Source organism: Ambystoma mexicanum, chromosome 4q, assembly GCF_040938575.1.
Source record: "Ambystoma mexicanum isolate Mex_15411 chromosome 4q, UKY_AmexF1_1, whole genome shotgun sequence".
Lineage (NCBI taxonomy): Eukaryota > Metazoa > Chordata > Amphibia > Caudata > Ambystomatidae > Ambystoma > Ambystoma mexicanum.
This window is the reverse complement of record NC_090928.1, coordinates 139,101,198-139,128,306: the sequence shown is the minus strand read 5'-3', so window position 1 is coordinate 139,128,306 and position 27,109 is coordinate 139,101,198. Positions and strand designations below refer to the sequence as shown.

Genomic DNA, 27,109 nt, shown 5'->3' with positions numbered 1-27,109 from the left:
TTTTAAGTGAGAAGACGTTGAAGTAGTTACACCCAAATCATCCAAGGGGGATAGTTGTTTTTAGAAAACCATAATTAGGGGTTGATACGAAGTGTACATTAAAATCAATATGCTGTGCATTCTAAATCGACACTACAGCTTTAATCAACTAAAGTGTGCAGATTTAGAGGCAACCCACCCATGCTTGTATTTTATTTACATGTACATAATAGAAACTCACAGCACTCACAAATATCTAGGGGGGATTCATTGAAATCTAACTCATATTAATGTTGATTTTTTTGCAACTTTTCTCAGATACCAATGGGGGGTCATTGATATTGGAGAAAATAAAGTGTGACAGTAATATAGTTCAGCGGGTTGAGCGCCCACTGCTGCAATGTGTGTGTGATCTGCTGGTCCGAATCCCAGCAGGCCAACTCGGCCTTTCATCCTTCCGAGGTTGATAAATGAGGACCAACTTTTAGTGGGTGAGAATTGTACGTAAATATGCTCTGTGTACACATCTTTGGAGAAAGCTATATATTAATAACAACTCATTCATTAAAACAAGGACAATGCATGTATATGTGTATGTATTTGTGACATAGTGCTTTACACTAAAGCACTGAACAGAGAACACACTTAATAGTACAATAACATGCAGGGTTAAAAACTACGAAGATGTATTCATGATTGTCGTTCTAATCAAAAAAGATCGGTCTTAGGAGTAGTACGAAATAGAGAGTAAGAGGTAATAGAACGATTGGGCATGGGGGGACGAGGAACTGATCATACAAAATTGAGAATGAGAACAAAACACATGCAGGAGAATAAAAAGAGACAAGAAAGGAAATAAAGGCGCAAGGCCATAGAAAGATTTAAAAACAAGGGAAAGAAAGTTTTAATTTGAGACAAGAGTGAAACGAAAGCAAGCCAAGAGAAGAAAATGGTGGAGAAATTGAGTTACAGGGGGAAAGAAGGTATAGGAGACGAATACATGCACTGATAACAGACTTTAAATGGATCAAGCAAGAGACATGGAGTCCAAAGAGTGTGCCAGAGCAAAGGAATAATCGTGAAAAGATAAGTGAAGAATTCAAAAGCTTGGTGGCATCAAATGTAAGAAATGGACAAGATTTTCAAATGATAGACAGATGATAGCGACAAGCATGTGAAGTAAGAGATGTGATGAGAAAAGTATCAATAGTATCAAGATAAAGACCAAGATTATGAGCAGAAGATGAATTAAGTAGTTGTGAAGGAGGAAATGTGAAAAGGGGGAGGAGTAGGATAAGGAATAGTATTAGTGGGAAAAAAAGAGAATAGAAATTTTAGTAGCATCCAAGATTTAATAGGTAGAAGACAAGAGGTAAGATTATTATGTAGAAGCTGAAAAGGAATAAAAGGACCGAAAAAGACAGCTATCATCAGCATAGACATGATGAGATACCCCAAAAGACAAGATGATGGCAGCAAGAGGAGATGTTTAGAGAGAGAGAGAGCGAGAGAGAGAAAAGAAAAGGTCCTAATAGAGTACCTTGAGGAACGCTGTGAAGAAGAGGTAGAGTGTCAGAAGAGGACCCAGCCCAAGATACTGAATACGTTCAGTTAGGTAAATATAACCAAAACCAAGATGAAACAAAACCAGAGAACCCAAAAGAAGAAAAATAAGATAGGAAACGAGTATGAACCACAGTGTCAAAAGCCTGCGATAAAGCCAATAGAATCAAAAGAGAAGAGTGTTTAGAGTAATCACAAACAGAAAGGAGAGCAGTTTTAGTGGAGTAGAGAAGACGAAAGACAGACTGGGAACAAGGAAGAATAGAGTTTTCAGCCTGATGAAGATTTGTGTATCATCCACATAGGAATGACAGCTTAAATTTAACTCAGAAAAAATGTTTAACAATGGCCGAATGCAGATATTTAACAGTGGGCGGGGGGGACAGGACGCTTGTGGAACCCCACACGGAACAAGTAGAGAGTCAGCGGAATAATAAGCTCTCATTTTAACTTGCTCTTGTCCAATTTGATAGAAAAGGAAATTAACATTTTAGGGATTTCTCAGATACAAAAGCCACCTTAGACAGTCCAGAGGCAATAATGTCAAAATCGACTGTCGAACGCTGCAGATAAATCAAGCATGACTCACATGCTTAAATCCCCTTTGTGAACAGCCCAAAGAATATCATCCCAAAATGCTACCAGAGCAGTTTCAGTCCCATGGCCAGGTAGGTGTCGAGGATACCATATTCTTCCAATAATTTCTGCAAATGCACCATCATTATTTTTTCTAGCATCTTGATGGGCCATATCAGTCCCGCAATGGGTTGATAATTGGAGAGCAGATTGTGGTCCAGTGATGATTTTTTTTATGTAAAGGGGTTAAGCAAGATTTTGTTTAGGTCAGAGGGCGCATGACCTTGGGCCATGCAGGCATTTAACAAAGGCAGTGATAACATCACTTAATAAAGGAGCATGCTGTTAAGCAAGACAGACCAGGATTGGGTCGTAGTTATGATTAACGGGTTTAACTTTTCAAATTAATAGCTCAATTTCCTCTAGGTAAACCGGATTAAACGTACATGTAGAGGACGTTGATAAAGAAGACCTAACAATGTTGGTCTCTGACCTACAAATTTGATGATTTGTAAACTGAGAGTCGATATTAGATCGCATGAGATTGACTTTATTCATTAAAAATTCATAGAATTCATTCGTCAGTTTAGGCGAAGGAGGAAGACTAAATGTTGTGCATTCTGGGGTAATCACGTGTTTTTATTACTGGCAAGAGTTCTTTCAGTCTATTATTGGTGAGATCAATCTGATTGTATAGAAATCGAGATTTCTTTTGTATTTGAATTCAGTGCTGTTTTATCAGCCTGGTAATCAATGAGATTTCTGGCCTTAAGCCAGGGTTGTATACGAATTGTTTGAATGTCAATTGTTCGAATAACAATTGACCTTCTGCACAATTGACCAAATTTAAACGGTCAATTAGGATACATAGGCAGGGGAAACACCCCGCAGCCCTCCACCCAATCCAACGCCCACCCCAACACCCCTCCCAATCCCCTTATATTATTATTACACCAACCCAACCCATAATATATATTAAAATGACCATACGGTCAATTGTGCAGAAGGTTAATTAGGACCCCTATTATTCGAACAATTGTGTCATTTGAACAATTGTAAACGAACAATTTGGGTAATACCTAAGCCAGCACTACTACTTATAGTATTCTTTCTTGAGATTCCTAAATGATTGGGAGCACTAGAAGTTGTTTTCAGTTTTACATTTTTTTAATGGTTTTAAGGGTGCAGTTGAATTGCTATTTTTATGTAGAATTAGATTGTTAGTAGTCTGCACAGTTAGATTCGGTAGAGACCGATGTAAATTCATAAGTCCATTGTGAACCTGTAATGCTAATAAGATCTTTTTTACTAGGTGATAGAGTAATGGTAGCCGGGGAGCTTAATGAGGACCTACTTGATATATCAGGATGAGAAAACAAACAACAAAGCGATCAGACAAAAAAAATTGGAATATTTTCTTGGTGAGATAAAACATAACCTCTAAACATTACTAAATACAAATATGTATGGGAAGACTTGACTGCAAGTAATGAGAGGTCATGTGATTCAGAATGCCATTGAGCGTAATACATTCTGGATCTTCAGGAATGTCACACCAGATGTTAAAATCTCCCAGAATTAACATAACGAAGAGCTTCAGTACCAAGAAAGAGATCAAAGTTTTCAAAAGAAATACGGCATGGGGGACGATACGAAAGAACTAATTTGTAGGAGTCATTGGATGAGATGGAAAGAGTACAGGCAAAAATGTGAGATATCTCATGCCAATTCAGAGAGTGAAAATTAGACAATGCCAAGAATGACTTGACAATGATGGCGTGCCCACCCACCCCCTTTTCTAGTGGTCACAATTTAGACATTTCATTTGGAAATTGTCAGTAACAAGCTTGTGAAAATGTGCAGTAAAACGAATAGTAAACCATGTTTCAGTTGTAAAAAGCAGAACTAAATTTGCAGACAAAATAAGTTCTTGAATTGCAACTGTGTTTTTTACAGCGGATCTAACAATCTGTGCAGCACGAAAAGACAGGTTATGATCATTAGAAATAATAGTGTGTGGGGTTTTCGCGGTTCATTTGTTTTGAAAATGCCACAGTCTCTGATTTTAATAAGCGTGCAAAGGTTGAATGAGCCCTGTCCATTATTTAAAGCAAGAAGAATTTATCTGCTAAACTGAAACATGGCTCCTAAATAAAGTATAACAACGTGAGCCTAAGACACGACCTAGATGAAGTCTCCTTTCATGGATGGTGGCTCGTAGATGAGTCATGTGATTTTTCTTGAGGCTGTCCATTCATGGACAATGCGTTGTCAAAGAGCCGTGATCTTGTTTCACAAATGGGCCCTTTTCCTTCTAGGAAGTGATGCTGTGTGTCCTGGGGCAGGGTTCCTTGCCTGGAGCCCAAGTCGGGTGTATACCTTTGACCCTTTTAACCCTTTTAAAAGACCCCCGTCTTTGGCTTATTTATTTCGCGCCGGAGCCCAAAAGGCATCAGGGTGCACAAAAAACAGACAAAAACATCCTAAAAAAGAGAAGAGACCAGGTAAGCATATCAACTGAACAGTAGAGTTTTCAGATGCTTACGAAAGGTTAGTAGAAAGGTTAGTAGATTCGTCTCTAAATCCACTGGCAGCTTATTCTAGGCCAAAGCCACTTGGACTGGAAAAGAATGGGCAGGTTCCTCTGGCACACTCGAGGACAGGTTAAAATACATAGCATTACTAGACAGAGTCACACGTGTTGACTGCAGCTGTGCACAATTCTCACATAGATAGGACGGTGCCAGTCCATAGAGGCATTTGTGCGTCAGTATATTGATCTTATAACAAATTCTGGCCGCAACCACAACTAATGCAGGCCACTTCTATGTGTGGTGATGTGTTCCTTCCTAGATACACCTTTGAGGATGCGAACAGCATCGTTCTGCAGAATGTGTAGTCATAATACAGCCTTTGCTAGCATCGCTCAGTAGAGCGCTGCAGTAATCAAGTCTCAGCATTATAGTCGACAGTGCCAATGTTGTACAGTTTTTAGTAGAGACATATGGCTTGACTAGCCTCAGCAATCTCAGGTGGTATTGAGACTTTCACCACATTATTTACCTGGGCATCGGCCCCCAAGATGCTTCAAAAGACTTCTAAGATGTTCAATTTTTTTGCTACATCAATATGCTGGTTATCAATGGAGAACCCCCGACTACTGAGCTCCCAACTTAGCGCTTGCCTGGACTGAGCCAAAAAAAAAAAATAAGCTCAGTCAAAGCCAATTCTTTGTCATATATTCTTGGATTTTCTCAAAAGTATGTGAAATGTTCTCTGCATCCTTGTTGTAGTTCCCACTCAGCATCAGCATCATTTGTGAATTGCGCTCCCATGTGCTCAAGTAGATCACATAAGCAGCGAATGTACACACTGCAAAGTGCCGGAGAAAGGCAGGTGCCTTGGGGTACACCACAAGTAATCAATGCTGGATACGAGGTAGCATTTCCCCAGCAGATTTTTGACTTCCTATTTTTAAGAAATGACTTGATCCATGCAATGGCTTCTCCAGAACAACACCCTATACTTGACAGGGTATTAATAAGCTTCTTGTGATACATGAGGTCAAAGGCTGCTGATAAATCTAATAACATCAGCAGCCCCAATTTACTTTTGTCAATGATATTCAGCATATGGGTTTGCAGATCCACCAAAACACACTTGGGGCCGTGGTAGGAGCTGAAGCCCGATTATGTCGGGTGTAAGAAAGCCAATTCTTCCAAATGTCCTTCAAATTGTACAGTTGCGATCTTGTTGACTATCTTTAACAAAAAAGGAACGTTCGTAAAGGGTCCAGGGGTGGACTGAGAACTAAAAAGAGGCCCTAGAAATAATGTTCAGAGTGGCCCCATATTATACATTTTCAGCAAGTCCAACTCTTAACCCATGGGAACATTTGGAAATACCACTCAAAGAGGCCCTGGGTGCAGAAGCCTACTGGGAAATCTCCAGATTTCTCCATGGGCCAGTCCACCACTGAATGGGTCTTAGATTGCTGTCTATCTTAGGATCTGCTCTATCTTTTTTCTTGTTTACGAGCAGTAAGGGCCGATGTAAACCAATTCTGATTATTGGATCTTTCTCCAATTATCCTTACTTTCTTGGGGGCCACTCGATCTAGTAAGGCAGTCAAGTAACTTTCATAGTTGGCTGCCAGTGTATGTGGAGAGTCGGAATCTGAGGTGGCCTCCATAAGCCTGGCCACACAGTTCCCCTGCATGCACATTGTTAACATGTCTGTCTAATTACTTTTTCAAGCACGTTCTTTTTCTGAGCTAAGTTAGTCGGTAGAATGAGTTCAAAATTTAAAAAACAGCGGTACGACCAGACACATGGTCTGATATCTAGGGGACCAAGGTGAAGGTTCCTTGTTGGCAACCAATCTAACATCTTGCCCTTAGTGTGGGTTGGCCCTTTACTATGAATAACAAAATTGCTATTCTGGAGCACTTGCTAGTTTGTCCTGATTTTAGTTTAGCACCTTCTATTTTTAAGCTTTGAGATGCGACAAGTATCACAGCAAGCTACATTTTTAGTCCTTTTCTAAGGGAATGGGTCCTTGTTCTCAGAAAACTCAGTGTGTGATTTAGCTACAACATCAGCTGAATGGGGTGAAAATCCTCTTGGAACAAGATGCTGGCAGACAGCCAGTTCACAATACGAATACTTTGCTGTGCGGACATTCTTTGTTATTGAGGACATGGTAGAGCTCTTGGTTTTGCCTGGGGCGCCATCTTTCCCTCTCTTGGGCCCTGCGATAAATGATTAGCTGATGAAACAGTGGGAATTGCAATGCAGGTCAAACAACCAACGAAGAACATGCCACAGTTCCAGTACCCAGTAATTTTACCGAAAATAAAACAGAGTGGTATGTTTCACTGAAAGCCAAAATATCGAAAAGGTGAATTAAATATATATATGATGGTGGGGTAAGGGGTTCAACTGGGTGGGGATGGGTTAAAAGGGTAGAAAAACCAGGGGTTGGGGGGCCCAAATAAAAAAAGAATTGCCTACTCTGAAATGTACCACTCAGTAAATTCACATATAACCCAAATTGCCACCTAAGAGCATCACCTCACTTGTGCCAAAAAAGGTGCACCCCAATCCAGAAAGGGCATCTCAATGTATGCATCTTGGATGGACACATTCAGGTACCCTTTTCATTTTGCTCAAAAAAGGGGGGCCTCTCTGCATTTCAATGTGCATCCCGAATCCTAAAATGGAATGTGCTTTGAAATACAATGGGAGTCCCTCGCGTGTGCCTGTTTGGACTAGGTGCAGGGGAAGATGCAGTGCATCACATGTTCATTTCTGAACCTTTCATGCATTGTCTTTGAAGTGGTAGAACAGTGGCCTGAAACGTTGCTCTCCCACTTGCATTTCTATCCTTCAAACAAAAGTAGGAATGCTTTTTTTTTTTTAATTTTGATGCTTTGCACAGTGATAGGCCCTTTAAGAACCTGCCTCTGTGAAAAGCACTCCCAGAAACCACGTTGTTGCTGGGAGTCAGTGATCCACTAGTGTTGGGGAACAGGCTCCTGACACTAATGTATGCAAGGTGGCTGGATCGTTTTGCTATTATCCAGGCCCTCTTGAAAGGCGCAGGTCACCTTGGAGAATAAGGTCACCCTACGTATTTCTAGAAGTAACGCAAATGAAATGAGTGCATTACCACCACCGTTTTCATTTGTGCTACTTTTTCAGAATCTGGCCCCTACTCTTCACCACAAGACTTTGAATATTTTTTTTAAAGACCAGCATAACTCCAAGCGAAAAGGCTTGGCTTGGGTCCCATTCCATGGGTATCTCTCGATGCAAACAGCAAAGGAACTCATCACAGGTGTGGAGCGCTTACCTTTTCAAATGGTTGTGAACTGCTTTAATCCCACTGAGAAACGCCATCTATTGTACCAGGGGCAGCTATGCACGTGGCAGAGGAATTTACCTATTGTAAAACACACTGTCGCAACATGTGCTTAATCGACACAAGGCACACACCTTTCCGGTACCAGATACGTAGAGGCAATAGCAAACACAGAGTAGTAGGGGTTGAACGCTGCAGTAGAAGCGGGTAACCACCTGTTGGTAAACATAGGTAAATCTTTTTTTTACAATTGTGACTTCCAATTCATAAATGTATCTTTGGCCACGTACGTCCTAAATTCTGAATTGACAATATGAATTAAAAAGGGGGAAAGAGGTTTGGACATTCTACTGATTTTGTATAGTAAAGTGAAAGCTCTGGCTACAGGGTCCAATGGATAAATTTGGCGGGCATTTTCTTAATATGTCTATTTCTCTCGGAGTATTACACCAATTAGTCTGAAAGCACAACCAGCGCAGTGCACATCCCATGAGGTGTTCACCGAAAATGAAAACCAATACCCGTTTGCGTATATGATGTTCCGCACACAAATCAATCTGAAACAATGAACAAATTCCGTCTGAATACGGAATTTTTTGCGTTCACTTTGAAATGAAGCATTCACGCCAGCCTCGATAACTGGCTGCCAACTGCGGCGTCGCCAGGAAGCCAGCAGAGCGGCGTCCTAATGCTGCCAGCTCAAGCGACGCGCGAGATTCACGTTCTCAGTTACAACAAGCTGAAGGATTTAGGATGAGATGTAGACACGCAGGTTCTACTATTGGATGGGGTCGGTGAGTGCGCCATTTAGGAAAAGCTTTCAATGGTGTCCCTGTCAGAGGAGCCGAGGTATCCTGCCAATGTCTATGAAAGCACAAAGAGCTCCACCTAGTGGCTGCCCCGTTTCTACTTGTACATCCTGTAGAAGCTAGACACAGTAGGACGAACGAGAGACCAATATAATGTGGCAAGATACCATTTCACCCTCATTAACTCGGACATCCTCCCAAAAAAGGGAAATGCAGGTTGCCGGCAGTTAAAGGCTCTCGATTTCTTAAGCTACATTAGCGTGACCAGATTTTCATGGCAACAACACAAAAGTAGGACTAATATCATTCACCCTCAGCTCGACCTCCCCCCTCACCATCCCACTATACCTGCATAAAAATGGTGAGGTTGTGACAGTTGATAAAAGAACGTGAATACCAAAGGAGCTGTTGCTCTGTGTGACATTACATGCCTTACTATGTGCTTGGTTCTCAGCCAGGGTCTGAGAAGCACGCAGTTAATGCATATGGCTGGTACCTGGAAGGTTTAGGGTTCGAGTCCATCCTAAGATGGCAAAATTAATAAAAGATAATGTTTATTTCGTTTATAATTGTTGGCGATTAAATAAAACTGGACTATCACCCTCCCTTTCCACAAAACTGGGACAGTGTTTTTAAATAAAAAATAACTCTTGGGACAGGGGGAGTAGCGGGCCCAATACCAGGATGTCTTGCCACCCTCAGCTACATATTTTGCGTGATGCTGCCAGCACCCTTGTACAAGATAACTTACAAGGTGCTAAATATCATTTTGATATCTGAAGCATCTATGAGCCAAATTCTTTACAAAAAATAATAAGCAAAGAACAGGAGACACTAGATTAAATGCTTATGGTCCCACCAATATGTAGTACTAGATTTAACCATGTGGCCACAATGAACAAACATATTTGGCTGAACAAAACCTTTATCATAGTCATGTGCTCAATCTCACCATCTCCATCAAGCTTTGTGATCCTGGGCAAATCATTGCGCTGTGCCTTGGTTCCAACTCTGAAAGTCCTTAGAAGTGGTCAAGGGCCCACCATGTGGACATTAACATCGTTAACGAGAAGTGGACACACGTGTGTAATTTCGTTGGTTACATTTTGTGGAGTAGGGGGTCTGCAACCCTTGGCTGTCCAGAGGTTTTGGACTACAACTCCCATCAACCCTTGCCAGCATGGTCAATGGTAAAGAATCGTGCTGCCACAACAAGCAAAGTGCATTTCGACAGCCTGACTGGCATGGAGCTGGGTGTGCAAGTGCTTAGGGAAGCGTTTGGTCACTTACTTGGTAGGGTATAACTGAGGAGAGTATTGGTGTGCCGATCTTGGACTGTAGCCACTGCTTGTGATTACTGTAAAACACAAAAACAAGCTCACAAAACTTAGTGACATAAAGATTTAACATTCTCTCACTACCAGAGTCATTGACTGCGTAAATATATCTGCCAGCTCAGAGCCCCACACAAAACAGGAGATTGACATCAAAATGCAAAAGCAACGAGCAGCATAGCTCCGCAACTGCACCATAACTCTTGGAACTACAGGCAATGCGCATTCATGACATTCCTCGCCATGCTTTAGCGGTTCGTATTTCATACATGTGGGGATTTTGAGGGGGAAATAGCCTTCCCAATACGATGCAGGTCACCCCATTCCATTTGGAAGATGATAGTCCAGCATAAGGCTTTTTTTTTAAATATCCTGGGCTATTTCCAGTCCTGCTCTTCCACCACAACAAATTCACAAATTCAGAACTACAAGTCCCAAAATGCAAAGGGAAAAAAAACTAAGGCTGGACTAGCATATCCTGAAAGCATCGGTCATGTTGGTGTGTATGCGCCCAACAATTAACACTTTGCATTTTGTAGCAATCAAATGCTTATTCGTGGCTTGTTGGAAAGGGCACAGGTTATGCGACAGATAGAATCAAAATGGAGAAGACACATTGGGCCTCATTACACGGAAGGCGGTAAGCCATGGCGCTATTAGCGCTATGGCTGCCGCCGGTACCTTACCGGGTCCGCCTTGGTGGATGGCGGAATTAGCGCCATATTCCAAGGTGTGTGGGGGCGCTAATTCCGCCATCCACCATTGCCCCTTCACCATTGCCAGTCAGCCCCATAGGGCTCCATGTTAATGGTGAAGGTGCTAATTACGGTACCGCAAATTGCGGTACCGTAATTAGCACCAAGGTCCCTTTGCGGGTCCCGTACTTAACGCCTGTAAAAACCAGGCGTTAAGGGAGGACCCGCAAAGGGACCTCGTAGTAAGGCTATAAGGGTTTACCGGTAACGGTAAACCCTTACCGCCTTCCGTGTAATGAGGCCCGTTGTCCGGGGTTGATTAGATGGTTATTCCAATTGTTATATATTAAAATAAAAAAAAAAACAATTCTTAAGCTTGCAACAAAAGGTACATGCACTGGGCGCTGCAATTCTGAACAAGCAATCCTTTAAGTTAACTATGCGAAGCCGGGAGAGGTAGTGCAAAAAAACACCTGACTGTTCTAATAGAGCATGCAGAGCAGCAATAACACAGGGAGTCCAATTAAAATATAATCCCAGTGCACTCCCCAACTGGTCAGCTTCCAAAGGGGCTGGACAAGTCGTCTTGCTTTGCCATCTGTCCCGGTGTAGACAGATGTAGTCCAAATATATGCTCTGAATGTGCCGAGCCAGTCCCTTCGGAGCAAATCCATACTGGGCAGACGGGGTGGGTCTTTCTTGCCATCTGCTCCCCATTGCCGTCAAGCGAGATGAAAGCCGGCCACAGTACGAGGCGGCGTGGCCGTTCCCGCCTCATCAATCTTAATTTTAAAGCCCTGGCGCTTCAGACGGGGTTTACTCGAAGGTTTCCGTACATTAACTAAAAATCATACAGTAGACTCCAAAAGTGGGATGTTTTTACGTTTAAGGCACCGCTAAAAAGAAAATGTTAGCGCGATAGAAGTTGGTGGCAGTCAGAGCTGTGTTAGTGTGCCTCTGCTACCGAGATGGGGCTTAACAAGTACTCGAGTCTTGGGAATTGGGGTACAATGTTCAGCTCACAAAAAGGACCGGTTATTGAAGATAAAACATTTAAATTAAATAACTCTATTCTAAGGGAAATAAACTGACTCAAGTATAGCACATAGTACCCACTGTTGAAATCCATTTCTATATATAGATAAATACCCATTGGAAAGATGTGTGTGCTTTATATAATGATGGCATCTGGCTTATTGCAGCCGTTTATTTTTCTATGCACTATTCCAGTATAAAAGCATAGTAACATAACATTTCCTTTTCATGGTTTGCAAAAAAAAGTGTTGCAAGCATGTGATGTTTCAGAAAAAGGGACAAACAGTAGATGAAATCTACTTGTGTCCCATCTTTGTGGCCTAAATCAATTAAATACGGCTTACAGATATTTATTAGCCCATCCATGAGAAAAGCAATGCAATCACCAGTGGCTAAATGACTACTGCTCCACACGAGCACAGGAATGAGAAGTGGCTAACCCGCCTACTCAGCCCCTCACTATTACTAAACCAGCAGTGATCCCAATCATGAAGGTGAAACGGGCAAGGCCCAAAAGGTATACCCGGCTTGCCTCTTTAGGGAGCTCAGGTTGTGGTAAGGCTATATCTTCAGGAGGTTGTGAGCAGATAACAGTACCAACCCAAAAAATTTAATGCAATGATGCCAAAATAAAAAAATGCCCCATCAGGGGTCTATAATAATATTGAGTTTTAATCATTCAATAAGTAACAAGTTACTTACCTTTAACTGTTGTTCTCCAGCATGGGTCTGGCATGGATTCACATGCTCATGAATATTCCCCATCATCAGGCTGGGAATCCTCTGGGCCATCACCTCTGCCCGAAGAGTAGGTGAGATCCAGGCCCTGTCCTGCAAGCAGCCTTATTTGACTTTCCACGAGACAAGGGTGGTGCTCGGGATACACCCCTCCTTCATGCCCAAGGTTCAGTTGGAATTTCATCTCAACGAACCCTTGGTGTTACCTGTGTTTTTTCTGACACCTTCGTTGCCGGCTGAAAGGACTTTGCACTCGCTGGATGTGGCTCGAGCGCTGAAGTTTTATGTGGCTCACACAAAGAATTTCCAGAAAACTTTAAAAGAAAAAACAGTTTCACTTTCGTTTATAAACTGTCTTTCTCCTGTAAACTAATCACTGAGCTTTTGGCCATACTGCCCAGCCACTGACTGCCCTCTCTCTAAGCCCCTCCTCTGGCAGCCATCTTCATATGTTGGTAGCACGTAAAGTATCAGTAGGACAAAGAGAAGAGCCACAGAGGGGTAGGCTGGAGGGTTTGCATGTGAATCCATGCCAGACCCATGCTGGAGAACAACAGTTACAGGTAAATAACATGTTCCTTCGCCAGCACGGGGTTTGGCATGGATTCACATGCTCATGAATAAAGAATAAACAGTAATACACAATTACACAACCACGCGAGGTGGCAAGTCTCAACAGAAGCAATCACTCTTACCTCCTCACCAGGCTCTCCTTCAAGCAAACTGGTTGCGCAGCACAGCTTGGCCGACTCTAGACTCCTCCCTGGAATCCCTGTTGACGCAGTAGAATTTCATGAAGGTGTGAGTTGACCTCCATGTAGCAGCCCTGCAAATGTCCAGCAGGGGCACACAAGACAGGAACACCATCGTTGCAGCGATTGCTCTGGTGGAATGGGCTCTCCGAGGGCAAGGCAACGGTCGGTTTACCAACCAGCGACAATGAGTGATACAGCCGGAGAGCCACCTGGAAATGGAAGCCTTGGACAGGGCCTTCTCATGGTTCACAGGGCCAAAGTTCACAAGTTTTCCGGCAACTCTTTGTGCAGGCCACATACAATTTCAGCGCTCGAGCCACAACCAGCGAGTGCAAAGTCCTTTCAGCCTGGGACAAAGGCGTTGGAAAAAACACAGGTAACCCCAAGCGTTCGTTGAGATGAAATTCTGACGGAACCTTGGGCATGAAGGAGGGGTGTGTCCGCAGCACCACCCTCATCTTGTGGAAAGTCAAATAAGGCTGCTTGCAGGACAGGATCTCACCAACTCTTCTGGCAGAGGTAATGGCCACAAGGAAAGCAGTCTTCCAAGACAGAAACTTGAGTGGAGTTTGATGCATAGGCTCGAATGGGGGCCCCCCATGAGCCTGGTCAGTACCGCGTTGAGTTCCCACGCCGGGGCCGGAGCCTTGACCCGCGGGAACAAATGGAACAGTCCCTTGATGAACTTTGTGATGAGATAGTGCGACCAAAGAAGATTGTCCTGGAGAATGTGTGTAGCCATGGATAGCCGCCATGTGCACCTTGATGGAGGTGTGACTCAGCCCCGACTTAGCCAACGACAACAAGTACAGAAGCACTTGGGGTGCCGTGACCCTCAGAGGGTTAATCTTCTGTGATAGGCACCAAGTTGCAAAACGCTTCCATTTAGGTCTGTAGCACTTCAAAGTCGACAACACCCTGGCCCTGGCGGGGACCTCCCTGCAGTCCGCCGGCAGCTCATAACCGCCAAACTCTAGCACTGCAGGAGCCAGGCCTTCAGGTTCAGCGACACAGGGTGGTGGTGCAGAATTGCGCCTCACTCCAAGGCAAGGAGATCTGCGACCACTGGCAGCTTGACTGGAGGGGACACCGACATGCTGTGAAGGTCCAGGTACCAGATCTGCCACGGCCACACTGGTGTAACGAGCATCATCCTGCACCAGTACCGTCTGAGTTGATTGATGACTCGTAGCAGTAGATGCAACAGGGGCAATGCGTACAGAAAGAGGCCTTCCCAAGGGAAGGAGAATGCGTCCCCCATGCTAACCAGCTGGGGGAATCTGCTGGCAAACCTCCGACAATTGGTGTTCGTCGCCATCGCAAACAGATCGATCAGGGGACTGCCCCACTTGCGGAAAAGGTTGTCCACTTGATCCTGCTGAAGTTTCCACTTGTGGCAAGAGCGCAGCTCCCTGCTGAGAGAGTCGGTGACGGTGTTCTTTACTCCTGCCAGGTGAAATGGAATGAGGAACATCTCCTGGAAGATGGCCCAATGCCACAAGTCCTGTGCCCTTTTGGAGAGCGCTGGGGATCTGGTGCCCCCTTATTTCCAGATGTAAAACATTGTGGTGGTATTGTCCGTGAAGACCCTCACCACTTTGCGCTTGAGGGCCCAAAACACTGCCCATAGTTCCAGCACGTTGATGTGAGTTTTCTCCTCCGGCAGCCATAGGCCTCTGGCATGAAGACGCTGGTGTGGGGTCCCCATCCTTCCAGGGAAGCGTCCGTCATGACCGTCTCCTGGTACGTGGGCTCTGGAAGTATGTGCTTCCGGCAATGTCAGAGCGCACGCCCCACCACCTTATCGCTCGACGGAACTCCTGGTCGAGCGCGATCCTGTCCTGGAAGCCTCCGGACACCTGGATCCAACGGGCTTCCAGGAATTCCTGGAGCAGACACATCCGCAATCTGCAGAGCCGGATCAGGCATATACAAGATTACATCATGCCGAGCAGCGACTTGATGGTCCTCATTGTGGCAATATTCAGTGCTAACCGCCGTTGCACCTTGCCAAAGATGGCCTCTATACTCTTCTCTGATGGCGCCACCAGGCAGGACACCGTGTTAAACCTGTATCTCAGGAACAGCGCGTCCTGCGATGGAGTCAAGTAGGACTTTGCATAATTCACCGAGAACCGCAGGTCCATCAGCAGCTGGATGGTCCTCGCCGTGTGATCGACGGCGATGTCCCTCAACTAGGCCCGGATGAGCCAGTCATCAAGGTAAGGAAACACATGAATCCCCTATAGTCACAAATGGGCCGCCACCAGAGCCAGGCACTTGGTGAAGACTCTGGGCGCTGACTTCAGTCCAAAGGGGAGAGCCTTGAACTGGTAATGCTTTGCTTGTACGACAAAGCGCAGGAACTTTTCGTGGATGGGGAAGTACGCATCCTCCAGATCTGACGATGACAGGAAGTCTCTCTCCTCCAGTTGGCGAGCATGTGCTGCAGCGTGACCACCTCGAACTTCTGGGACTTTATGTACTTTTTGAGTCGCCTCGATCAAGGATGGGTCTCCAGCCCCTGGTCTTCTTTCTTACGAGAAACTCTCTTTAGTAGACTCCGGAGGCCCAGAGTCGCTTTGGAACAAGCTCCATCACCCCTTTTCTTAACATGGCCCGGATCTCCAGCAGCAGCTGAGGGATGTGTTGTTCCTGTCGGGCCACCAGTGGTATCTGCGGACACTTTCATTAAACTCCAAGGTGCGTTTGTGGGCGAGAGCATCCGGCACCCATCGATCAGTGAAGATGGTCTCCAACAGGCTGACTAAGTTCGCCAGCCGGCCACCCACCGGGGTGCTGTGGTGGGTGCACGACGCCTTGGCCGGTTCAGTCCTGTTTGGAGGCCGGTGCACCGCCCAGGGAGCCTTGACGACAACGGCAGCCACCTCCGAAGGCCTTGGAGTGACCCCTGTTGGCTTCCTGGGTCGTGTAATGGGAGGGTTGACGATAAGTGAAAGAGCTCCCCCTAAAACCCCTTGATGACCTGTTCAACTTCCCTCCTGAGGATTGAAAGGATGGACGGTCCTGTTGCAGTGTGTCCAGGGCACGGGCCATCTACATGTCAGTCTTGATGGCCTGGAGGGATTCATCAATGGCCTTCCCAAACAGGTTGTCTCCGTCAAACGGCATGTCCAGGACCCTCGCCTGGACCTCCTGCCTATTGTTGGTGGCCTTGAGCCAGCCACGACGATGAAAGCAAACCCTGTTTCTCATCTGGCGGAAACCCGTGTCCGCAATGTCCAGGGCCACGGTGATGGCGTGGTCCAATGCCACCTCTCCTTCCTGAAGGATCTCCAATGCCTCAACCAATTTGTCATCGGGGAGAAAATCAAGGAGCGGGGCTATCTTGTACCAAAGCTCCCAGTCATACGTGGCCAAAATCGCTAAGGCTTTAGCCGCTTTGACCGTCATCGCCGCAGAATAGATGACCTTTCTACCCATGGAATCCAACTTCTTCCCCTCGCTGTCCAGTGGTGCAGATGAAGAAGATGATGACGAACCTGCCGACTTCTTCCTGGCAGCAGCCGAGACCACCGAGTCCGGCGATGGTTGGGACCGCAGACACTCGAGCGCAAACTCTGCCACCCGGTATTTCTTTTCAAGGCAGTCCCTCTTGGCTGGGGCTGAGGAGGGGTTCTTCAGCAGAGCCAGCCCCTCATCCCAGACGTCATCCAGGAGCGGCACTGACAGAATGGTTTTCCTCTTTGCCTCCTGGCGCTGGTACAGGAAACCTTTGTTCTTCTCTTCCGGGGTGAGCTTTTCCCCAGAGTCTTTTCGATTGGCTTGAACGAAGACTCCCGCCTGGCAGGGAGAGTCACTCTGGCCGCCTCCGCGGCACCCTGGACTGGGTCAGTCCCCTTTGCCGTGGAAAGGGAGGCCAACACCAACTCGACTGAGGAAGACCATTTGACCTGAGCCATCTGGGCCTTCACAGGCAGGTCGGGCACCTTATCCTGCTTGGCCTTCTTTGGTCTCTCCCGCAGTTTCCCTGGGGTAGCTGACTTTCTCTTGGACGAGGAGCTTGAGTGGTGACTGGGGACCGAGGTAGACTGAGACGATGAATGTACCCTGCCCGTCACGGGACGCGCTTGCATGGTGACCCCAACGAGAGTGGACTCATGGTGCTTGGCCTTGTCTTGGGCCCCCACGGATGGAGCACCCTCAAAGGTATTAGAAGCCCGCTCTGGCTGGCTGGATCTGGATGCGGCCTGCCCTTTTGAACCACCCGGGGTAGAGGCCCTGGCCTTAAACCGCGTCACCAGCCGAACATGTCAATCTTTCATTATGCACTTGGTGAAGCCACGGCAGATCTAACAATCTTCTTCCTTGTGCGTCGGGTGCAGGCAATACAAGCACTGGGAATGCTTGTCATCCGTGAACACATTCTGGAAACTGCAGCTGGCGCAGAGCTTGAAGAGGGAAGAGCCATCCTTCTCCTCCAACAGGGTCTGGTGCTGTGTAGGCCTGGTGGTCTTCTGGAAGCTTCCAAGAAGAAACACTTGACGATGTTGCCCTTTAGGGGCATTGAAAGATGCCAAAAAATGGGTCCCCGTTGATCGGTTGAGTAGACGATGGAGCACACAGGCTCAAATTGAACAAAATAAGGATTTTCTATCAAAAAAGCATGAAAAAAATGCAGAAGAGCGAAATATGATGGCGTTTGTACTGATGAATGTTGCCCTAGTGGAGTTCTTCTTGGCAAAGGCTGAACTGACTTCTTCGGCATTAAAGACAACTTCGTTCATAGGTGCTCAGTTGACGCAAGTTGCACTAACTCGAGATCTCCTTCATTTGCAATGACTTAAATGATGAAATTTACAGCTATCAGTGTTCCACCAATGGAGATCTGTGGGGTAAAAGATAGCCCCTGAATGTCAGAAATAAAGAGGCCAGGCCACTATTTAAGAGTGAAGTTGGCTGGTGCTATCTATGGGAAAATGCAGGCCAGTCCAAAACACTTCTTTTTCCGACTTAAGGGCTAGTGACATGGAAAGAAACAGGCCAAGTTAAATTCTACTAGAATGGACAAGTGTGCAAGTGGAGAAAGACACTTAATTTTTCACAAATTAACTGACATTTAAATGGAAAGGCCGACTGAGTATTAAGGGGCACATCGGTTTCCCATGGTAAATAATGGCCTATGCATGGACAATACGGAAGGGATGCTCATGTTGTTTCAACTGTTATATTAAAGAAATACGTTACATTACACATGGACAGATTTAAAAACTGCAGCAGTGCACATGGGATGACAAGAAATAGTTGTGCATTTAAAAGCTAAAAAGGAGGAATAATTACTTTTCAACTTAGAAATAAAGTCGAATGGCAAACTGCTTTTATCCAGTAATAACATACTTGATTTCAGCACATCAAAATGACAGTTGTAAGAGAAAGGCATATTTCGTTTTCTTAAAGGAACACTGATTCCCTGTGCTAACCATGGCCTATTTTGTATGCAGGAGATTGATTCATTGACCTCTTTTCTAATATTGTATAAATAAAAGATTATATTGTGAACAACAGGGACTTGTGCAGCATTGGAAGTTACAGGTACAAGGTGGGTAAATGTAATATGCTAGCCTTTCAAAATGGTAAACTGCAACTTGTTCTGTCTGAGACGAAATCCCCCACCGAACTGGGAGCTGAATATTGTATCTGGACCCTGACCTCGCAGCCCTTTGGTTTGACGCATACCAGGAATGCAGGTCTGGTTTCAAGTAAATGCTTAAATATACAGAAAAAGAGATCAGAATTGTGGTGAATTGCTGACAACATGACCAACAGAAATGACCTTTATGGTCAGGCTTCACATAAAATGTGCATTAGCTCTAAACAAAGACCCTTTGAAAATCTGAACTAAAGACCTTTAGCTGAGTCCACCAAGGAAACGGGTCTGGCTGTCAATTTAAATGCTAAGATATACAAAGGAGTAGATTGAAATTATGAGAGTTGCTGATAATATGTCCTGCAGACGTAAGGTCAGGCCTTCCCATAAACGGTACATTAAGCTCCAAGCAAGGACCGTTTGAAGCAAGGAGGAAAAGGTTAAGATCAACATGGAGAAACTAGATGGCTGGTCACATGTTTTAAGACAAACGGAAACTGCTTGTTGGACCTGAATGTGAAACTGGGGGCCATGTTATGCCCTGCCACTGATTAAACATTGAACACATTTTCCTAAATAAAAAGAGCATTGTGTGTTTGGACCATTGCAAAATGACATTTTTGTGATGTATAAAATTTTAATTCTGATCAATATTATGATTCTACCATTTTCATACACCTGGGAAATGGGAACGTTGGCAAAGTGAAAGATCATGAAAGTAAGGTTTGAAATGGAAATTGTCCCCTTTTTAGCTATTTCGGCTCAGCAGCAAACCGCAAAAATCATTATCTCCATTGAGGAAGGGCGTGCAGAAATAACATTAGTATTGTCCAACTCGCCATAAAATATAGAACTCGAATATATCTATATTCATGTGGTTATCTGAAAGATTAAGGGAGTTGTCACATGAGGAGATTTTTCAGAACACAAAATGTAAAACTCTTGTCATTTTTACATGATGCATCTTTTCTCCTCCCTCAGCCTACATCATAGACTCCTCTGAATTTCTGGTCCTATCAGCAGGCAGGGGATGTGGTGGGGGGAGTGGAAGGGAGCAAGCTATCTAGCCAATCCTTACCGTGGGAATTATGACCATGTTGGAGTGTCATCAGCACTATAAGAGGGTATTTTTGCATCAGAACAGGGCTTTCTGACTTTATGCCAGGAGATTGGCTGCTGCTGGACTCTAGCGAGTAAAACTAGCAGAGAGGCAAGGAGAGCTACCAAGACCACCGGGGAAACCTTGCCTGGAAACCTGAGAGGCCTATCTGTATGGACCTTGCTGTGGGAGAGGCCTGTGTGAGCAGACTATCAAAAGAGGGCCCTAAAAATCTGTCTGGCCTCCTGAGCAAAGAGCAGAGAGCTCCCATGTAAGTAGATATCCCAAAGCCATCAATTGCATGGGGAGCCATCTGCCTTGATCCCTTTCCAGTAGTGGGTAAAGGAAGGGTGAAACTGGGTAGCCCCTTCGCACAAATTTATTAAATCTCATTCCAATGATTTCCCCATAGAAAACCACCCTCTCTATTGAAATCTAATTGTGTTGGGAACTGCTTGCCCTAATACTTTCCATTAAATTTTGGGGGAATGGGGAGACACTGTGTAGACGCTTAGCACATTTGATTAAAGTAAATCAATGAATTCCCATATAGAAAATCATGGGATGAGTGTTGTTAGAATTCGAAACCAACAAAGCTCATGCCTAGTGTGTTACAGCCAGCATAGCCCACAAAGGCTTGGTTGACTGTTTCCTGAAATCCTCGACTTCTGTACAAAGGGGGGCAGGAGGGTATTGAATCCTAAAAGAAGTAATCCACAAAACACTGCCGTTCAAGTCAAAATGAAATTTCCCATTCATTTTACATCAGAATTACAAAGCCTTGCATCACATTTGAATGTGTGTTGCAAAACAAAATGTCCTTTGTTCCCATTTGGCTCTAACCCAAATGAGAAATTCCTGCCTTTCATTTTCATGCGTGTTGAAAAACGATTTTCCTTTGAGTTCTTTTTCCCGACTGTGTCTTTCAAATGAAAGCCTAAAAAGCAAATATTCCCATTGATGCCCTTGCCTCCCAAACCAGAATCCAAAAGCATTGTGTGTCTTTTGAATGTGTATTGCAAAACGATTTTTTCATGGTATTGTGAATGTTTTACATTGGTTACATTGAAATTAAATCTGTTGTAAATGTGACTGTATGTTTCCGAATTGTACCTGTGTTGTTTGAATAACAGAATTATTGTTGTGATATTGGGTGTTGCCCCAGCGTTGGTGGCTGATATTGGCTGCTGGTTTTCTTTGTCAAACCTTAAATAAATATATACTCTTACTATACACCAGCCTGGTTCCTAGTCCATTGGTGACACAGGGTATTTGTTGGGGTTGGGTGGGAGACGGGTTAGAGGCCTCACCAAAGTAAATCTGAAATCAAAACCACTTTATTGTGCGCCACCGTGCTTGTGGGGGGGTGGAACTCCCCGAGTTCAGTGTGAACTGCGACAGATTGCTTCAACAAACAGAGCAGAGGCAAACATTGCACTGACAGTGAATGAGTCAGAGGAGAGAGCTTAGGAACAGTTTGTGGTGCAACACCGTTTAGGTCGTAGCCCTTCGATTGTCAACATTCTGACATGTCTCATCCGATTTCACACTTTTCTGGGAGGGTGTTTTCTTGTAGATGTTTTTTCTTGGATGGAGCGGATGAGCTTTTGAAGGATTGCTTCTGATGCAGCATAAATAGGCTTTTTACTGTTAATACCTTGGCAGGCTTGAAAAAATCCTTCACATAATGAGGAGGCAATGACCAATGAAAACAGTCCTCAGGTTTGTCTTCAGAAAATGTATTCTTCATGCCACGAAAGTCACAGGTTCTAAAAATAGGCTTTCTTTATAAGATGAATCAGAGACGAGGTGAAACTGAGCAAAAGAGCTCTCCGGGTTGAGAGGCCATGACAGAATCAGGATATCCCTTACAAGGAACTTAAACGCCAGTAAAGCATCCAAAATATGCAGCCAGGAACGAAAGTGTTACCTGGTAGCTTCATTTTCAGTAATAACTTTGAGAGAAATCTTCACAAAACGAAAAAACGAAGAGATAATATTGAGTAAAAGAAAAGCATTACTCAAGGACTCCCTTAAACATGACCTTTGGTTAGACCCTGAAGATGGCAGCTGGAGACGAAGCTTGGGGCCTGCCCACCTAATTGGCAAGGGGCAAAGGGCTCAAAAGCAATGTGATGAAGTTTTGAATTTTAACTGCCATTAAATGATTTCCAAGCTTATGCGACTGACGATGAAGATATTCAAAGCATGGCAATCTGAGCCAAATTTAGCCACAATGCTAGCAAATAAAAAATACAAATACACATAAACGTGGCACTTTTCTGCTTAGGATCGCCAATGTACAATTAGAGTTCAAAGCGTACCAATGGGGTGTTAAAGGAATGGTTCGGTCAGAAAATATTGGTCAAAAAGATGGCCAATAATAAAACAAATATCTAAAATATATTTGTTTTTTAAGTCCCTATAGAAAGTTTCGAGCAAATGAAGCTCAAACTTTAAAATTGGAAGCAGTAGGGGGCATCCATTTTGTGATTTCAGGCAGCCTCGTCGGCTCTGCCTTTGCGGTACTAAACAAGCAGCAAAAGCCCCCTAATGGGAGCTTTTGCTTACGTCAGCCTGAGCAGAGCTGAGGAGGCTGCCTTCACTTTCATTTTACGTTTTCTGTGCTCCCTAAACCCAGGGAAGCACAGAAAACATAAAATGAAGGCAAAAAGCCGAGGCGCACCAATTAAAAATATAACGTTGTTGTATTTGTGATTGCCGTGGTTGGAAAACCACGGCAATCACGAATATAACAATGTTGTTATTTTGACAGCGGCAGCTTTCGCGTGGAGTCTCCTGGGCTCCCCCAACCGTGAGGGAGTCCAGAAGACTCCCAGCGAAAGCTGCCACACTCAGAATAACAACGTTTTGGATTTGTAAATACTGCAGCATTTACAAATACAAAAACGTATTTCTAAACACTGCGGCATGGAAACACAACTCTGTTGTGTTTCTGCCTACAGCGGCTTTCACTTTGGAGCTCTAGGGCTCCCCATAGGGAGCCCGAGAGCTCCAAAGTGAAAGCCGCTGTAGGCAGAAACACTGCGGCATGGAAACACAACCGTGTTGTGTTTCTGCCTGCCTTGGCTTTCACTTTGGATCTCCGGTGCTCCCCCGGGGGCAACCTTTTAAAAGCTGCGGTTTTATTTCTAAGATTTCCGGGCCGGAAAACTTAGGAAAAAAAGTGCAGCTAGTGCTTATTTAAAAAAAAAAATAGCACTTAACAAGATGCAGCTGCAGCTTTCCTGCCTGTAGTCTCTGGTCCCCGTCCTCCGAGTCCGGCACCAATGAAGCACCCAGTGGTAGCTTTTGTTTACTACAGCTGGCGGGACTTAACAAAATATATATATTTTAGATATTTGTTTTATTATTGGCCATCCTTTTGGCCAATAATATTTTCTGACCAAACCATTCCTTTAAGTTGATTTAGCAATTCAATGTCTCAGGAAGTTTGCTGCAACTTTAAAGTTGTGACACACACGTGCACCAGTGAACAGTGGAAATTTTGTATATTACGTATGCCCGAGCTGAAGAGAAGCACACTGGTCTGTTGAAAGTACAATCGCCAGCATTCCACAGGATCCAACAACCTCAGGTTATTTTCTGAGAGTAACTCAACCTTAAACGTGCAATAGTACGGACTGGTCAGCCTTACAGGTCAGTTACACACAGTGACTGTCCAGTACACCACAGTGGACTAAATCACAGAGTCTAGCCAAGCAAAACTGAAGTGAGTGTGTGTGCGCGTGTGAGAGAGAAGCAGCCAGAGAATGTACATGTGAGAGCATGTGTGAGTAGGAATTTATTTTGTGTATGCTAGTGTGAATCTGAAAATGTGTGCGCGTCTAAAACTATAAGCATTACTATACAGTGCACTTTGGTCCCGCAGAGATGCTTTCTTTGAAGGGACCAGACACACACTATCGTTATGAGGACCGATCTCAATGATGTTCAAATAAGTTTAGACAAACAAGTAAAAAGATGGTCAAAGTTCCGAAAACTTTGGTGCAGTGTAATACCTTTCCCTACCACCAAAGCAGGCATGGAGTCGGAATAGTCAATGTCCGGTACTAATACAAGATAGCTGTGATTGGATGTGTGTTAGGGAGTGCGTGCATGTGTGCATGTCTGAAAAGCAGCATTAATACGGGATACATTACTCACCATAATCGTATTTCTTATGCTTGCATCTGCTTAGATTCACATGCTGTGCATAGGCCGACATCTAGTGGAAGCTGCGGAGTATTACAGTTTGTTTTTCAAAACTCGAAAATGGGCGTCGACACAGGGCGTGCCAGTAATACTATCCCTAGTGTGACGTCCACTGTACCCAAGATCCCTCAAGCGTCTAGGATCCTCAGATTGTATTTTTTCTGACATGAGGTAGCATGAGGAGTAGCGCGAGTACAGATAATCCAAGCAGATAGATAGAAATGTAAGACTACAAGCAACCATGCGCCTTCTCTCAGAGGGGAGGAAGGGTGGGTCGCATGTGAATCTAAGCAGATACAAGCATCAGAAATACGATTACAGTGAGTAATGTATCCCTTCTGAGGCTTGTGGAATCTGCTTAGATCACATGCTGTGCATAGATTAGCGAGCAGTACCTGAAGAAGGAGGTGGGATGTGAGAAGGGTCATGATCAAATAAGTGTCTTAGAACCGCTTGTCCCACTTGTGTATCTGCCTTGGAATGGGTGTCAATGCAGTAATGCTGTGTAAAAGTGTGAATAGAGCTTCAAGTAGCTGCTTTGCAAATGGTGTCAAGGGGTACATTTGCAATGAAAGCCAGAGTGGCCCCAATGCCTCTAGTAGAGTGGGCTCTTGGCGTGAAAGGCAGAGTTCTTTCAGAGAGTGAGTAACACAGCTGGATACAGTTAATAATCCACTTCGAGATGGCACCTTTAGAGACGCGATCCCCCTCTCTGCCTGTAGCTACGGAGACAAACAGTTCATCTGTTTTCCTTAGCGGTCTGGTTTTATTTACATAGTAGAGGACCGCCCTACGCACATCTAGGGTGTGTAGTTTCACCTCAGCCGAGCTTTGAGGGTCTTGGAAGAAAGCCGAAAGCTCGATGGACTGGTTTACGTGGAATTTGGAAATAAACTTAGGTGAGAACCTAGGGTGTGTGCGTAAAATTGGTTAATCTTTATGGACAGTAAAGAAGGGATCCTGCACTGACAGAGCCTGAGTTTCACTGACCCTTCTTATAGAAGTAATAGCTACTAAGAAGGCCGTTTTATAAGTCAGGTGTTTGAGACTGCTTTTATGCATGGGCTCGAAAGGGGGGCCCATGAGCTTAGATTGCACCACATTAAGGTCCCACCCTGGTGGTGGGTTTGAAATAGGAGGGTGAAGTCTCTTTACTCCTTCCATGAAGGCTTTAACTACTGGTACTTTCCACCACGAGACCTTGTTATAGGAAGTGGTGTATGCCGACAGGGCTGCCAGGTGCAATTTCAGTGAGTTAAAAAACAATCCTGCATCTAGCAGGTGGAGCATGTATGTAACAATAGTGGAAGGAGTGCAATCAACAGGGTTGATTTGTCTACTCTGGCACCAGATAACGAACCTCTTCCACTTGTCAAAGTAACAGTGTCTTGTGTTTGGTTTCCTAGATTCTTTTAGGATGTCCATACACCTCTGTGGTAAATTGAGATGCCCAAACTCTATGACCTAAGGAGCCATGCTGCCAGGTTCATTGAGTTGGGTTGCACTGTTTGACCTTGGTGCTGGGACAGTAGGTTGTACCAGGCTGGAAGTTTGATGGGCTCGCACACCGCCATCCTGCGTAGGTGTGGGAACCACGGTTGTCTTGTCCACATGGGAGCAACTAGGACGAGTGTCATCGACTCTCTGTTCATCTTGTTGACCACCTTCCTGATGAGAGGAGTTGGTGGAAAAGCGTACGCAAACATCCCTGACCAGTTCATCCACAGGGCGTTCCCCTGGGAGTCTGGTTGGGGGAACCTGGATGCAAATCCTGGGCATTGTCTGTTTTCGCTTGTGGCGAATAAGTCTATAGTGGGGAACCCCCACTGAGATAAGATATCTTCTACGACCTCTCTGTGTAGAACCCATTCGTGTTCCTCTGGGATGGAGTCTCTGCTCAGAGCATCCGCTAGGGAATTGAGCTCCCCTGGAACATGTTGTGATGACAGGAAGATGTTCCGTCTGAGTGCCCATATCCAGATTTTCTGGGCCAGCTTGGACAGATTTGGCAAACGAGTTCCTCCTTGCTTGTTCAGGTAGTACAATGTTGTGCTGTCCGTTCGGATTTGCACTGACAGGTTAAGTAGGTGGGGCTCGAACGCTTGAAGCACTCTGAATACTGCCAGAAGCTCTAGCAGGTTAATGTGGTTCTTGGCGACTGAGGGAGACCATAGACCCTGAGCTGTGTGGTGGAGATGGTGAGCTCCCCACCCCGTCAGACATGCATCGGTAGTGACTACTGCCTGTATTTTGGGATCGTAAAAGGGCTTTCCCTGTGCAAGATTCTCCCTTGTCCACCAGTGAAGGCTTTGTACTAGTGTTGGCAAAACAACCACTAGATCGTCCCACTGACCACTTGCCTGAGACCACTGTTTCGCCAACCATTCCTGCATGGGACGCATGCGCAGGCGCGCGTGGGGGACCAGGTAAATACATGACGCCATCATGCCCAGCAAACGCATTGCTTTGCGTACCGTTATTTGGTGACCAGACTGATATTGCAGAATTTGCAGTAGTATATTCCGAATTCTTTCCTCTGAAGGAAATGTCAACCCCTCTTGAGTATCTGGGATAGCTCCTAGGAACTGTTTGGAGGTGCTTGGCACCAGGCTTGACTTTTTCTCGTTCATTGAGAAGCCTAATTCGTGGAGGAGATCGATAGTCCTTTGAATGTTTGTCCTGCAAATTGCTGCGGTTTCCCCTGTTATGAGCCAGTCGTCCAGATAAGGGTACACCGAGATTGCCTCCCTGCGTAGGTGTGCAGCCGCCACCGCCAGTACCTTGGTGAATACCCTTGGTGCCGAAGCTATCCCGAAAGGGCAGTACCTTGAATTGGTAGT

The 27,109-nt window shown here is 44.9% G+C and overlaps 1 protein-coding gene across 9 annotated transcripts in view; it reads right to left on the bottom strand.

Moving 5' to 3' along the window:
* Positions 1 to 27,109, bottom strand: part of EYA4 (EYA transcriptional coactivator and phosphatase 4) — an 818,352-nt gene that overhangs the window by 120,673 nt on the left and 670,570 nt on the right. For all 9 annotated transcript variants that reach the window (XM_069607662.1, XM_069607666.1, XM_069607661.1 and 6 more), the window contains one exon: positions 10,081 to 10,147. In XM_069607662.1, coding sequence (XP_069463763.1) covers positions 10,081 to 10,147 — 67 coding nt within the window. The remainder of the gene's footprint in view (positions 1 to 10,080; positions 10,148 to 27,109) is intronic.